The sequence below is a fragment of the Hakea prostrata genome, chromosome 1 (assembly GCF_041222555.1).
Source record: "Hakea prostrata isolate BN-2017 chromosome 1, UWA_Hpros_2, whole genome shotgun sequence".
In the NCBI taxonomy this organism is placed as follows: domain Eukaryota; kingdom Viridiplantae; phylum Streptophyta; class Magnoliopsida; order Proteales; family Proteaceae; genus Hakea; species Hakea prostrata.
The window spans coordinates 26,376,167-26,392,103 of NC_142600.1; the positions used below are offsets into that span (position 1 = coordinate 26,376,167).

Here is a 15,937-nt window from a genome sequence, read left to right on the forward strand (position 1 = left end):
TGATTGACCAGGTGGTAGGAAAAATGTGGGCAAATTGAGACAATGGCTCCAACTATAAGAAGGCGGGAAGTGTTGATGGCTCAGATTATAACCTATGTGGACACGGGCACATTCAATGACCAACGAAGGACATTGGAAAAATCAGCATTGTCCACAAAGTGATAGGCAAGAAGAACCAACTCATCTACAATCATAACGTGCTTTGGCAATGATGCGGAGATCATGTGGAGGTGAGTTGGGGACTGCGACAAGATTGGACAAATTCGTGGAGCAGCATGCAAGATAAGAAGGGGCCTCGGATCCATGTTTGCATCGCAGAGTGGTTGATTGGGGGATCCAAGTAAGATAACTATCTACTATTTCATCTTATAAATTATTATATTTATATTATGAGTTTATGATTATCTTGTATGATATTTATTGTCATTGACTTAATGAGTTGTGATAATTCAGCAGACCAAGGGGGCCGACAAGACACAATATCATCCGATGATTTCGGAGATGTGTTAGTAGTGTTGGGACCATAGATCCTATAGTAAAGGTCTTGCGTATGGTGGACTCTTCCTGAGGGGACCCACTATGCCCCACTTGTATGCATCCCTTGAGCGTATGAAGGATGCTATAAAGGCAGCAAACCCTAGAGGACATCGGGCTTTCTTAGATATTGTCGATGCACGATGGACAGCTCATCGATGCATCCTCTTCATAGGGCCGGTAAGTAAATATTCGGGTTGTTGATTTGTAGTTGTAGTCTTGTAGACTTGTGGGCTTGTAGCATTGTAGGTATTGGTATTTTGGTAGTTGGTACTAATTTTAAGCTTTTTAATTATGCAGCATATTTTCTAAACCCTAAGTATCAATATAGTCAACATTTAGGGTTGGACACAAACCTATTGGATGCTCGATACGAGGTGATAACGAAGTTGGAGCCGGATGAGATGGTCCAATCATTTTGCCACAATGAGGTGAGACATTGGGAATTTCAAACGATTAGTGAGTTGTATTAATTGTTTAAATAATTTAGATAACCAATCAATACTAATGATTGTATTATTGCAGATCAAATTGTTTAGAGATGCATTTGGGTCTTTTAGTGGAGCGGCGGTGGAGGCAGAGAAACCATGGATCCAGGTTAGATACTTATATAGTTAGACTTAGGGCTTAGATGCATAAATGTTTTGAGTCTTTTGACTTTTGAGTTTCTAACTTAATGTTTTTGTGATAATGCAGCTGAATGGTGGTATCTCTATGGCAATAGTTCATCAAACTTGCGAAGATTGGCAGGGATCGCTCGGACTTGCTCGCCTCGGATGTGAGAGGAATTGGAGTACATTCAGCATGATCCACTCCCGGAGGAGGAACCGGTTGGGAGGCGCCAAATGACCTCGTATTTATTCACTATAATATGAGGTTGAAGCCGCAATATGCCAGGGAGCAAGCCCGAATGAAAGGCAATACATCAATCTCGATGATATATTTGATGTTGTCGAAGATGACCAAGATCCCCTCACTCGGTGGATGTTGGACAGGGGTGAGCCGGATTGGACCAACGGAGGGAGGCCCGACCCGAACAGCTCAAGCGCAGGGGTTAATGTGGGTGATTATATGGCCACCGAAGAGGGTCAGGCACATGCAGAGGCAGCTGCCACGCGATGAGGATTGGATGATGGCACCAGGCACGGAGGAGCCGCAGGACAACAATCCCGATGACACACTCTCGCCTAGTCGACGGTGGAGATGATGATGGTGGTGGTGGTGGTAGTGGTGGTGGTGGTGGTGGTGGTGGAGGAATTGGAGAGCGTATACATGTTCCACTACCGGAGACACAGAGCCCCCACCCGATACACCGGGGAGAGTCATTTTGATCATGCCACTCGGGATTATGATCATGGTGGTGATTATCGGCGTGGCGCAATATCCCGATACGAGGCCGAGCCACCATCGGAGGGGAGCGGCCATGACTATGTTAATCCTTGGGATGCGGCGATTGCGTCAATGGGGTCCATGAGCTTGGATGAGTCCGTAGGCTCCACACCAGGTTATTGGCCACGGGAATAGGGTCCCCCCCCCCGGATGGACAGATGATATGGGAAAGTAACCCCAGTCTTCGACAGGGAGCAGGGTCCCCTAGCCGACAGGGAGCAGGGCCCCCCCAAAGAGACGACCAACAAGGGCAGAGGAGAGAGGCCACCACCCCAAAGGAGCCACGGAGGGAAGAGAAAGAAGAGGAAGAACAGACAAAAACGAGAGAGGGAGAGAGGAAGGGGGGGCACAAGGAGACAGCAGGAGGAAAACCACAGGCAGGAAGAAAGAGAAAGGGGATGACATGAACAAAGACAAGAATGTAGACTTATATGATTTGGTTTATGAGTTTAGGTTTTAGGGGGCTGCAAGAGGACAGGGCGATTAAGAACATTAGTTTAGGTAATGTTAGATCAAAATAACATACCAATGTGTTATTAGCCTCAAATAGGCTACACATCAAATTTGGTCAAAATGACCAAAAAACCATCGAAAAGGGGTTGATATCGACCCCTACCAAAAGTCGCCGATTGGGAAATCGCCGTGTCGACACGGTTCGAAATTTCGAACTATGGGTGAAACATGGCTAGTCTTTTGGGTTTGAAATGTAAAAGGTCTTTTGAGCTAGGAAGTCCACTATTGTGTTAGCATTGTTGGAAATATAAGAGAGTTTACAATTCTTAAATTTAGACTCCAACACAAGAATGTCCAGTATAATCAACTAGTCTCTTTAGGGCATGCATCTGAGTCCCTTTTAAGACTTCAACAAATTTCTGGTTATCCAATTTTACAATGACCTGATCAAAACATTCACTGAAAGTATACATGAGACCTTCTCTCATAGCTAGGGCTTACCCCTCCATAACTGACTGAAAAAGCAAAGGAGCTGACTTGGAAAACTTAGGATTCCCTGTACTATCTTTGATGACAATCCTAGCCCACCTTTGTTCTCTTTTTGTTTCCATGCTGCATCTACATTCACCTTAACAAAAGGGGATTGGACTTTAAAGCATTATGCTTCTTTGAGAATTTCGTTCGGTGGAATTCTAAAAGGGAATTGGACCTTGCCTGATGTCATGCAATTCAATTACGGAATATTGTTTCTTGTGAGTAATTTTATTGTATAGGTACGTTTCTCATTAACCCTCCTCTTAGAATTAAAATACCAATTAATATTTTGTTCATCTAGATTTGAGGAACGATACTTCCTTCTTGGTACTCGAAAGGAAAATTAAAAGGAAGATAAAATTAATGACAACTGCCTTCCCTCTTTTGTCAAGTATGAATAGTAGAAACAATTCGGTTGGTATATGGAATCTGATTTTTATAAGATTATTATTTATGTAACCGAAACCAACACCAAGCATGATGTTGGCTATAGTGATGGAGCCAAAGCTAAGCCTGCATTCAAAGAGAAGAAGAAGAATGTTGGAAAATGCCATGTCAACATTTGCACATCAGCCTCCATTAGTTTTGATGATAACAAACACGAATTACTAATGTCTATATTAAGTCATGATTGTCCACTCAATATGAAAGCAAGTGGATCAAATTCAACTCATTGGACCTAACTCATAATGTTCAAGCCCAAGTCAAGTTGAACAAGGAACCTAAGTCAAAATGAGCATCAAGATCAAAGCACAATAAGATGCAAAAATCAAGTCAAGTTCACGACTTAGAAAAAATTCAGGACTTAGGACACCTCCACATGTACTCATATGTAATTGCACTTAATTATACACATATCATGTCATTAAACTGACCTAGGACATGTTAGGAGAGTATGAGGCTTAGAGTTGACTAGAAATCCCAAAAAAACCCCCTTCAAGTCCCTAAATTCACTTTTATGTGCACTCTATGCTACAAATGAACATCTGTCTGGGCCAGACAGTTGTCCATTTGGTAACACTAATTCAGAAGAAATTTTAGCCTGACTAGATGAATGCCTGTCTGGTTTAAAAATTGCCTTAACGACTACTTCCTAGACAGAGCTCCATTTGATTCAGACGAGCGTTTGTTTGGACGAAAAACTGGGTGAAAAATTCTATCCGTGGGAGGTTGGGCCAAGAAATTGAATGCCATCTTTATAAGTCTAACTAACCTTGTGCTGATAGAGTCATCACTACTCTAAAACTCTCAAACTCTCAGATTGTGAAAAGAACTACTTGCTATTTCCTTCCAATCTCACTCAACTTTGAAGAACATTACAAAATTGTCAAGCAAACTTATTGGAGTAAAGCTTGAGGTGATTTAAGGCTATTGGTGGTGCATTCATTTTTCATTTGAGCATTCATTCTCATTGCATCACACTCACATAAGGGGTAAAGTGTCACACCCCTTTTTTTGTAATATATTTCATCTCTTATATTGTGGTGTTGCTCAATTTTAGTCTAGGTTGATTAGAATTGATAGAGGGTGCGCTTGCCTTATTTAGAACAAAGATTTTAAAGGGTGTTCTTGCCCTATTGAACATAGATTGTAAGGGTTTGATCTCTACCCACTATATTGAAAGAGAATCACTAGTGAAATACTCTCTTCAGGCTAAGAGAGGAGTGGATGTAGAGTTGCAAAGTCAAACTACTATAAAATCATTGTCTTGTGGTTGATTGTGTTATCTTAATCTCATTTAAATTTACAATTTATCTTATATTTGCAATTAAACTGAAAAATTAGACAAATCCACTAGCTGCAACCTATTCACCCCCTTTAGGTTGCTTTAGCAAAGAAGAATGTGGTCTCATCCATAAGGAAACAAAAAGGAGTGGTTCTCTAAGATGACCTAGAATGTTGTTTAAACTCTCTTTTTAGGAAAATCTTGAGTGACCCAAAGATAAAGGAGATGGTCAAGAAGTTTGAAATGGAAGGTAAAGTTGTTAACCAATCTATCAAGGCTAACACTATAATTTTCAAATCATTATCTACTACAAGCACAAAGGGAAGAAATAAGTTGCTGCCTTGAATGATATTGAAGGAAACAAGGCTAGTGGGGAATGTGGGGAGAAAGAAGACATATGTGCCTCTCATCCCAAGCAAAGAAGATTTTTTGAACATCTATCTATACAAAATGATGCTCTTCTAATCTTAAATCCAATTGAAATATTCATTTGTAACCTTGAGACCACTCTCATGAACTATTATGACTCTTCGTCCTTACCAGTTACTGTAAAGATATTGAGTCACAATATGGTAATGTCATTGTCCAGGATAATGAATATGCTACTGCTCGAGATGTCATATCTCAAGCACCACAATCGGTCAATGGCCAGGCTATTCACATTGAGATGACAAAACTTGCTCCAACTACCTCAGGTTTTTCCTTATTACAAATACAACTTTTTCTTCGATTTTTGTATGGTTTATTTTTGTCTCCATTCTTGCTAATCTTCATTGTTGGAGCAGCAATATTCCTTTCATGTGTAGGAATAGATTTTCTGCCTCATTGTGACATCATGCTTTTTAACTAACTTTCTACCCATGATTATGGAGGAGGCAAAAAAGAAACTTACGATGAGGGGTCTTGAGTTCGCACTCATTCGGCGGCATTAATTATATAAAAGCTCACTTGAGGATGTAATCGTGGTGCGCGTAAGCTGGCCCGGATGAACCTCATATCCAAAAAAAAAAAAAAAAAAACTTACGATGAGGGTAAAAGGTTTCGAAAGGTTTGGAAAAGAACGAAGGAGCTCCGGTGACATTTGCTGAAGAATTCTTGAGTTTTAGAAATCACAGTTGTAGTAAAGAGGATAAACGAAGGAAGACAAAGGTTTTATACCCTAGTAACATTTGAATGGACAACACAGATCTTTCCAAATCTAGGGCCAGTATGGTGCGACGTTTTGGTTACAAGTAACATTGAAGTGGAAAGTGAACGTGGCGTTATGGGGGGTGCCTCGGGAGCAAAAATGTCTTTTCAGTTATTAACAGGCTGTAATAAAAATTAATGCTCCATTAGAGGAGTCACCTTGATGATTATAGTTCTCATAAAGAAATTCAAAATGAGAGGTTTGAGAAGTCACTCTTCAGACTTGCTTCACGAAAGTCGACTTCGAAGACTAGGTAGGGGGCAAATGTTATGCTAAAGAATTTTAGACCTCTGAATTAGTACCAACCAATTTGAACCAAAGGTAACCAATTTTGGCTTACCCAAATAACCAGCTGAACACTTTTTGGAATTCAGTTCTCAAAATAGCCTTTGTTGGTTCTAGGGGTCATGTTGAGAACAAGCGCCCAATGGACTTCGAGTTGAACCCTAACCTCTTCACTATGACGTGTTTGCCAGCTTTTTTTTATGCGTTGCTTTACCCTGGAAGGAAAAATGATTCATTGCCAGCTGAGCCAACCCTTTCGGTTGTTACATCACCACATTCGGCAATTTAGAAGCGACCAGAGATTTGGTAATCTTGATCCTATCATCAACTTAATCCAACGGTTGCTAGAGATGGGTTTAGGCTTTTTCAGTTAGTGGTGGCTGCGTGGAATCAGGACTCATCTTTAAGTTTTCAACCGTAGGCAGGTTTAAACTTTACCGGGCAAATTAACGACAAACCCCAAGTGCTATTTAAAGGAGTGGCTTTATCTTTGCATCAAAATTTCTGGTTCTCATACAACGCAAGGTCAAGCAGACAGGGATGGCTTCTTTTGCTTCTCCTTCGTCTCTGCTTTTCTCCTCTTCAACATCTAATGCTCCTTCATCATCGCTTTTTTCTCATCACCGTCTCTCTGTTTCCTCTTCTACACACTCTTTCTCACAGTCTTCTAATCTTTCGTCTTCTCTCTCCATTTCTTCTCCATTTCTCACATACAGTATAAATTCCAGAGTCTTCTCTTTCTCATCTTTTACTGTCAAGGCTACTTCAGAAGAAGAAGGTTCTTATTGTTAACACTAACAGTGGTGGACATGCGGTTATTGGATTTTACTTTGCTAAGGAACTTCTGGGTTCTGGTCATGATGTCACAGTGATGACGGTTGGGGATGAGAACTCTGACAAGATGAAGAAGCCTCCCTTTAATAGATTTTCTGTTAAGTTTCTTTCTTTATTTGGGCTACTTCCTTCGATTTTGAGAGTAATGGTTTTCTTTTTGGAATATTTTGTGATAATGGTTTTTTGATTTTCAGGAAATTGTGAGTGCTGGAGGCAGTACAGTGTGGGGAGATCCAGCTGAGGTGGGGAAGCTTGTTGGAGGGGCGAGTTTCGATGTTGTGTTGGACAACAATGGCAAAGATTTAGACGCCGTGAGGTTTGTTCTTCATGATTCTCTTGGATTTTGAGCATATGAATTTAGGTATTAGGTTGAAATGTAAAACAATTTCAAATGATTGATTGCTCCAGCAATATCCTTTTTGGTACTTCCTCAAATAGGGGTAGGAAGAAATTCGTTCATTTGATCTGTTTCTGTTATTTAGGGTTGAACATGGAGAAGAAACTTTTTATATGATAATGGCAATTGAAGATTATCCCCCCACATATTGAGAAGCTGAGTCATCGATCTCTGCAAATCAGTTCTCTCACAAGAAAAAATTGTCTATGAAAAGTGAATGAAAATAAGGAGAAGCTGCATTATTGCTACTCTAATTTTAACTGAATCGTCAATTGGTAAAATTTTGTATTCAGGAATTAGAATAAATCACTGTTTCATGTTAATTCCTCAGCAAACTCTTTCTACGTTGGGTAGCAGAAGTGCATTACTGTTGGACCTTCGTAATTTTTTTTTTCAAAATTTTAGTTTGTGAGAGGATTAATTCAGTATACCTGATGTCACAGGCTTCCCTTGATAGAGATACAAGTAGGAAATTTGCCCATCCCTCAGAGTCTCTTTGAACTCTTATTCTCCTTTTGACTGTATTACCACAAACATTGACACAGGCGCATACATCAGTGTTATTCATGTATGCATTATTTTGTCAAGTCTCCCTAATTTTGAGCCTCCAACACAGGCCTGTGGCAGATTGGGCCAAGAGTACTGGTGTCAAGCAATTTCTGTTCATCAGCAGTGCTGGAATTTACAAGACAACTGATGAGCCTCCTCATGTTGAAGGAGTATGTTCTATGATTTATTTTCAGAAGCATCAAAATAACTGTTGAATTGCATGATATACATTTTGGATCGTAAATCAATTTTAATTGAGTAATATTCAGATTTTTCATTAAATTATACTGTTCCTGCGATTCTCAGAGGGTTTCACAACGGTGTGTTTTTGACTGTTATTCCTTTTGTTAACTTGACTGAAATATTATAGTTCAAGAACTGTCCTGCTTCTCATTCTACGGCTGAAAACTCAAAGTCTCATATTATAATTTAGTGATGTCATGCAACTTCTGTTGTAGCAGTGATATTAGAATTTCTCTATTTTTTATGCCTGTGCTTGGAACCAAATGACAATGTTGAGTCATATGTCAATACAGAAACTGTGAAACATGTTAACTTGTATGAAGGTACAGTTCTATTTGAGCTAAACAGAAAGGAGGGGAAGGGGACAAGTTTCCCTAATCTAGTAAGGTATTAAAGAGTACGGATGCCTGAAATTTGGTGCAGGGTTGGAGGAATACAAGATTTCTCTTTGGGTATGTATATGGTTGGTATATCTTATTCGATGTAGACCTTGCAGTTGATCCTGGTTTTAATTTAGTCATATGATCTCTATCCCATCCTTATAACCAAGTAAGTTGTACAATATGTAAGATTTATGCTTGCACATTCCATTAAGTTGTAAAGCTTCTTCTTTTCCTATCAAGGGAATTCATGGACACTAGTGGTCTTTATTGATAAACTCTGGCTTGCATTCTGTTCCCTCTACATGAGCTAAACAGCTAATTGTAAGTTGAATTTATCTTGATCTTGTCCCCTCAACTGTTTTGTCCTATGATACAGGATCCTGTTAAAGCTGATGCAGGTCATGTGGTGGTGGAAAAATACATATCAGAGAATTTCAGTAGCTGGACTTCATTCCGTCCACAATACATGATTGGATGTGGAAACAACAAAGATTGTGAGGAGTGGTTCTTCGATCGTAAGTAGCAAGCAACAATATGATTTTTTTAATCTAGCTAAAATTCAGATACTTCAACCAGCATAAAATTTGTTGCTACTGGGTTGCTATCATTTGCAAGGGGAGCAGGTATCAAACTTGGACAGCTGAATTAAACTCGCATGAATTGTTGCGTATTAGTCTCATTTAAATCAGTTCTAAATTATAAACACATTGTACATTATTGTTCATTGTTTACAGTGTTACATAACCAATAACAATTATAGCTGTTCATGTGTTCTTTCCTGTTATTCATGTAATCTGAAATGGAAGAATTTACAACAGGTATTGTTCGAAAGAGACCAGTTCCAATCCCTGGCTCAGGAATGCAACTCACCAACATCTCCCATGTTAGGGATTTGTCTTCCATGCTTACCCTATCTGTCCAGAATCCATCTGCTTCAAGTGGAAAAATTTTCAACTGTGTATCTGACCGAGCTGTGACTCTGGATGGAATGGCTAAACTCTGTGCTAAGGCTGCAGGTCTTCCTGTTGACATTGTTCATTATGATCCAAAAGCTCTAGGCATTGACCCAAGGAAGGCATTTCCTTTTCGTATTGTGGTAAGCTTTTCCACTTTTTCCACTTGCATTGTAAAGGAAGAAAAGGTTAAAGCATCTAATATCAAAACTGGAAGAACTACACCAAATAGCTTATTGACACAGAGAGTTGATGCCATGATAATCCTATACATAGAAAAGTTTGTGCGGGAACTTGATAACTTTCAATAGAATGAAATCTTCATTGGCTTTTGCTTTGACACTTTGATCCTGTACAATGAGAATTGACTTTGCATGGTGGTTGGTGGTACAGCACTTCTATGCAGAGCCAAGAGCTGCCAAGGAGATACTGGGGTGGAGCTGTACAACTAACCTCCCTGAGGATTTGAAGGAGAGGTTTGATGAGTATATAAAGATTGGTCGAGACAAGAAGTCCATCAATTTTGACATTGATGATTTGATATTGAGTTCTCTTAAAGTTGCAGTACCAGTGTGATGGCCAAGGTATCAATGCTCAGTGATTTATTCTACCTTGTAAGATCGCACTCTACAACAAAATAAGCTATGCGGCCCACACTTACACTCTCTTCTCTAGTGAAATGTGAACCCTTATGAACGAATCCATTTCTCACCTTGACGTTTGATGTATTTTTTTTAGTTGGAGCAATATATCTTCTCAATCTACAAAAATAATATGAAAATATTTCTAGAAGAAAAGAGTCCTAGGGCTGATTTTATGTGGGAGAAATATCTTTCTAAATGCACTTAACTGTAGTAGGTGCCACACATTACAAATGTATAATTAGGGAATGTTTTCGCTTTTATCTTGCTGACTAGCTCATACTGATTGTGGTTACTGGATCAGTGGTTACTGGTGAAATAATTGGATTATCGGATGCTACCGATTATCTTGTTTGTAAGCAGAGGGGGAGAAAACCGTTGGTGTTTTTATAATTTCGAAATCTAAACTACTGGTCTGGTTACTATCCGTTCTGTTTCTTTCCCGCCATGGTGGCTCTGGTGGAGAATAGAGCTTCCCTTGATCAGGTTCAGAAGACCAGGACCTTGATCTACGCCCTCAATCTCATCTCCAGAAACCTTCCTCTTCCTCCCGAGGTGTTTGATACTGTTTCTTCTATTTACCTTATCGACGATGATGATTCCAACGACAATGTGGAAAATGGCGTCGCCGTTGAAGCCCAAATGGGCGATGGCAATCTTGTCTCTGAGGATGATTCGGTACTTATCCTTTCATACTCTTCTAGATTCCTTTTTTTTTTTTTTAATTGTTTTCTTTTCTGGGTTCAATTAGATTATGTTGTTTGCTCCGAGTAATGGTGTTATCGATTATATTGTTCCGTACTGCGTTTCATTTAGGATCGGGAGCCCTAGAAGAGCCTAGGTTTTCTTCTAGAGCTGCTCTGATTCTATACGCAAGATGGTATTGCTCGGTGGGGGACCATTTCGTTGGCAATTTTCCTTTGCTTCCCACGGGTAGAATTCTGCAGGGATTGATTCATTGTACTTTCGCCCCTTTCTGCTTTCTTCTCTCTCTATTCTTTGAAACCGTTGACGCGGTATTTTCTTTTCAAATGACTGATGGGTGCCGCGGAGTCATCGGTTTTGTTTGTGTTTGTTGTTCTGGGTTAACTTTATAAGTTAAATGGTAGGGATGAAGAACATGTTTTCTGCCACGTTGATCTTTTGGGTTAATTAGGTATTTCCTTTTTTGGTTTCTGTACTAGTTGGGGTTGGCCGCGAGCAGAACTATTCGAAGACATTGAAGAGAGCACAAATTACAGACATGGTGATTTGTGAAAATTTGCTGCTTTAGATTGGATGAAATACTGAAATGGGTTGAATTCCGGTTACCCATCGCAGAAATGAATAACATCAAATTGGAATTTGGATTTCGTTGGGATTTCTAACAAAGATTATCTGGCTTCATCACTAATTTCTTGTTCCAATACTTCCAGGTCAGCCACGTGAGTTCTTTCTGAGCCTCTCCCATTCTATTATGACTAAAGTAAATGGGCTTCAGACTGGATGTCAACATCCATTTTTCCCTTTCCCCTGGCTGCCCTCTCCTCTTGGAGCTGAGATGCCACCCTGGCCTGTATAGCTGTCAATCCTTGTTGCATATTGGCCCTTGGTAGTATCTGATTGGAACCTAAAAATAAAAAGGTTTACTGGACTGAACCTGTTGGGCTGTCGCCCTTGTTGACTATAGTCCCTGGGTAGGGATTTGACCAAAAAAGAAAAGAAAAGAGAGAGCTTTTTTCTTTTGGGATGAATAAGAAGAAAGAGTTTACTTGAAGGAAATGTCAATCCATTTGTTCGTGGGGTTGGATGACGAAGCTGAATGAATCAGCCTGTGTGACTCAAACAAAGTTTTGAACCACTTGTTTAAGTGCTTTCTTTTGTTCAATTTGTTTTTCTGTCCAAAACACGTGTTATTCCCATTCTGTGAATCAATTAAACCTCTTTCATCATTTAACTTAGCTAATGAACATGAAGGACCGAATTGTTTAGATACTTGTTGTCTACTAGTAAATGTGACACTAACTAATTTGGTAGTGTTGAATTAGTTATTCTTTTGTGGTTCAGTAACTTATGTTCTAGTTTTCAATTGGGCTTTAAATTTAAAATTTATCTATATGGACCATTATGTGGCAGAGTAATCATCAGACTTTTAATGGAGAGGCTTTAATCACAGAATTTGAGGATGCACTGTGAGGCAACGTCCAAATTGCTTGTCGGGTTCAAAGTTGAGAGACTCGAAGGAAAGTCGTCTGCAGAGCCACATCCAGCATCATTTAACTGAACTTGAAGGTTGCTTTTTTCTTTTTCTAACCCCCCCTGCTAGCCTGCTATATATTTTTTCCCCCTGGGTAAATCTGCCTCCTATAGTTCTCATATCTGGGGTTCTCTATTTTTCTGTTCATGGATAACTTGAAGCATATTCTCTTTTCTGTTGATAGCTAATCTTCTGCTGAGTGTTGTATATCAACTTGCATGTGTGCTTACTCGGTCCATTTAGTAGGGATGGATGTAGATACAATTATTAGGCTCCTTATTTAAGCATGTATGGAAAATATTCTGTTGATTGTTCAGCTGATTCTTTATGGTTGTCTTCTGGGTATTTACGAAACATTTCTTAGCTTATGTAATATTGAATATCCAGGCTACTTTATTTTTTGCCCTTCAACCATTGGAAAAGCAAAGGGATGCACCATCCAATGAAAATGTCTACTGAATAGAAGTTATGGTTGTTAGATTGTCTAATACCTTGCGTTGGAGATCTCCTTGACAGGATTCTCTGAATATTTGGTAACTAGACACAATAATCAGGTTGCATCAGCGATTGGATTTCGGCCCTTAACTGTTTCCACTTATCTTGTGTAAGTTTACTGATATTGAAGATGAGATTCCTTGGTGCTTGCTTTTGGTTGATGCCATTGTTTTGGTGGAAGATACAAAACTTGGGATTAATACAAAACTTAATCAAAAGGTCTTTAGTAGAATGAAGACAGAGTATATGGTTTGTAACTTCAGTAACTCTGGTACAGATAATGAGAGGGTGACAGTTGATGAGAAGGAGAACTGCAAATTAGCCATATTGGGTATTTAGGATCTATCATCAGTATGGAAGTTGATGTCTCGCAGAGGATTAAAGAAGGGTGGATGAAGTGGAGAGGGGCTTCCAAATTGTTGCCTGATAAATGGATATAGCTTTAATGCTTAATGTGAAGTTGTATAGGACAGTCATAAGACTGGTTATGATGTATGGTGTGGGGTATGTATTGGGCAGTTAAGAAGCATGTAGGTAAGTTAAGTGTGGTGAAAACGAAGATGTTGAAATGATTGAGTGGCAAAATAAGAGGTTCAAGCAAGGAGTGACCATACTAAAGCTTGGTTTCAGAGAAGCCCTAATTCAAGATAAGATATGAGAAAGTCATTTGGGGTGGCGTGACCATATTCAACAGAGGCCTTCAGATGCTTCAGTTCAGAGGAGTGACTTGATTGAGATTGCAGGCACTGAAAGAGCTGGGGACAGTCCTAAAATTATCCTAGGATAAGTGGAGAGGAGACACATGCATGGTTGAGGTTTTTTTTGGTTAATATTTTGTCTTTGCAAAATTGCAAGGATCTGTGTAGCCAACCCATTTAATTTTGTGCAGAATGCTATTCCCATCTGTAGACAATGTTAGGTTTCTTTATACTAAAACCTTGATTTCTGTGTTGGTAATGGATGCATGCTTTGGCAGATCCAGTTGATGCCTGCGCCTCATGTTTTGCTGTTTCTGCAGGATGTTTGATCTGGATTAATCTTTTGCGGTGAAACAAAAGTAGGCCAATATTGACTATGATTATCTAAGTTTTACTGTTTGGCTTGTATACTTAACGTAATCTTTACCATCCCATGCTTTTCAATCGTGTTTCTCGAGTGTTTCTCCAGCATCAGGAAATGATTATTATAAAATGTGTTTCTTTAACTTTCATGCAAATGTGAAGTATCAAAAACATAACTTTCCACATAGAACTATATATTCTCTATTTCCAGCTTTTATATTGGCATTTTGTTTCCAAAGCTAACATGGACGTTATGAACAGAGTTGCCTGCAAATAGAGGTGAGATCTTGCAAACAAAGTGCCTGCTTGAGCTCTATGGGCTAAAGGTAAACCTTACTTTAGACTTCTGGCCAGACTTTACTCCCACTCATTCCAATCCTCATCCCCCAAAAAAGTAAATAAAAACAATAAAAGCAGAGGAAGATACACGTTAACCTTTCTGTCAAGTCTAATTTTCCCTGATTCAGCAAACAAAAATAAGATATATTTTAATCCTCCTATGAATCTAATTTTCCCTGATTCAGCAAGAGAGATGTTGAGTATTGAATTTCTATCCCTTTTGTCCAAGACTCCAAACTTTTGTTGACTTTCTAAGTGTTTTTCTAGTTGACAAGCATTGTTGATATCAGAAAGCGGATTGCAAAAACAGACTGTTTGATTTGTTCATCACACCATTACTGCTTCACCTATGGCAATATGGTAAACTAAAAAAAAAAAGAGAGAGGTGTTTTTCACTATAGTGAACTTCCAAATAAGGTTCACAATTCAACAAAATATTACCAGAAAATGCTTAAACTCAAGAAACCAAAATGAAATGGAAATAACAAATTATATGCAGAAGTTATTGAATTTTATGGAAATGTTTTGGTTTTGTAAGAGAGGAAAACGAGGACAAAGTCCAAAATTCTGAACCTTGCTTCCATATTGTACCTAAAAAAAGGGGTTTGAATGCTTTATGTGATGGTGTTTTTTTGTTCTCCAACCTTTTTCCCCTATAAGGACTGGAGAGATGACTTGGGTTGTGTCCTTATGGGCAAGGACTCTTTTTCTACCAGCCAGCAGAGTTGCAAAAGAAGGTCCGAACTGATGTGAATTCAGAGTATTGGCTGCGTGAGAAATGTGCATATCCTGAGAAGCAATTGTTCGACTGGGAAATGATGAGATTGTGTCGCCCTTTTATCATGTATGGCATGGCAGATGCTTTTGGAATGGAGACTGATGAACGTTTGCGAAAGAAACGGGATGCAGAGGTTAGTGGTACATGCATTAGTTCTTTTCACATGGATTCTGTAGTACTGGAGAGCTAGGCTGTGATCCAATGGAAATAGTTAGAGTTGCTCTTATTGGTGTCAATTGATCTTTCTTGTGAACTTTGTCCTGCTTAAACAAGATTAAGTTTGTAATTGATCTGATTTATCATATTGTTGTGGATGTTGAAAAAGAGCTCAACAGATCCATATCTTGATATAGGGGTGTCAACTGTCAACTATTTGGGCTATAATCAATCCGGTACAGCTGAAGCCCATGATAGAAACAGACCTTTTGCGTCGGTCTGCAAAGCCTAAACCAAAACCATTGATAAACAATTTGTCAGTATTCAGGTTTAGATCTTGCTTTAGGAGAGTCAACCAGTTGGTGCCTTGGTGCACGGGTTGAGTTGTGATATTGCAACTATTCGGTTGTGGGTTCAAAGTGTGGAAACAGCTTCTCTGTAGGGGTTAAGGCTTCTTAGATTTGCTGAGCCTCATGCAGCAGGACAATCTTTCTCTCACGGCACCCCCCCGAAGAAAAAAAAGAAAAGAAGAGAAAGAAAAAAAAAAAAAAGAAAAAGAAAAAAAGAATATGGTATCAGGCTAATCAGTCATTGCAGTTTATGTCTGTAAGTGTCGGATTCCAAGGTATGATTGTCTGAGATGAGAGAGAGGTGCACATACCTAGTATTGAGCCTAAGATGAGTTCTTTGAGGTAGTGATTCTTCTCCAGAAGCCAGTATTCAAAGATTTTGTGGAAGCTTGTGTGCTTGAGAGTGCTGCTG

The 15,937-nt window shown here is 39.3% G+C and overlaps 1 protein-coding gene across 1 annotated transcript; it reads left to right on the forward strand.

Annotated features, from left to right (window-relative positions):
• The first annotated feature begins 6,613 nt into the window (after window positions 1–6,613).
• On the forward strand, window positions 6,614–14,646 carry LOC149028510 (chloroplast stem-loop binding protein of 41 kDa a, chloroplastic-like). The gene is given in 9 exon segments (XM_089137227.1): window positions 6,614–6,877; window positions 6,879–7,041; window positions 7,139–7,260; window positions 7,958–8,060; window positions 8,893–9,031; window positions 9,335–9,612; window positions 9,863–10,788; window positions 12,226–12,381; window positions 14,164–14,646. Coding segments are annotated over 7 exon segments (1,215 nt in total). The 5' UTR covers window positions 6,614–6,650; the 3' UTR covers window positions 10,046–10,788; window positions 12,226–12,381; window positions 14,164–14,646.
• Window positions 14,647–15,937: the final 1,291 nt, after the last annotated feature.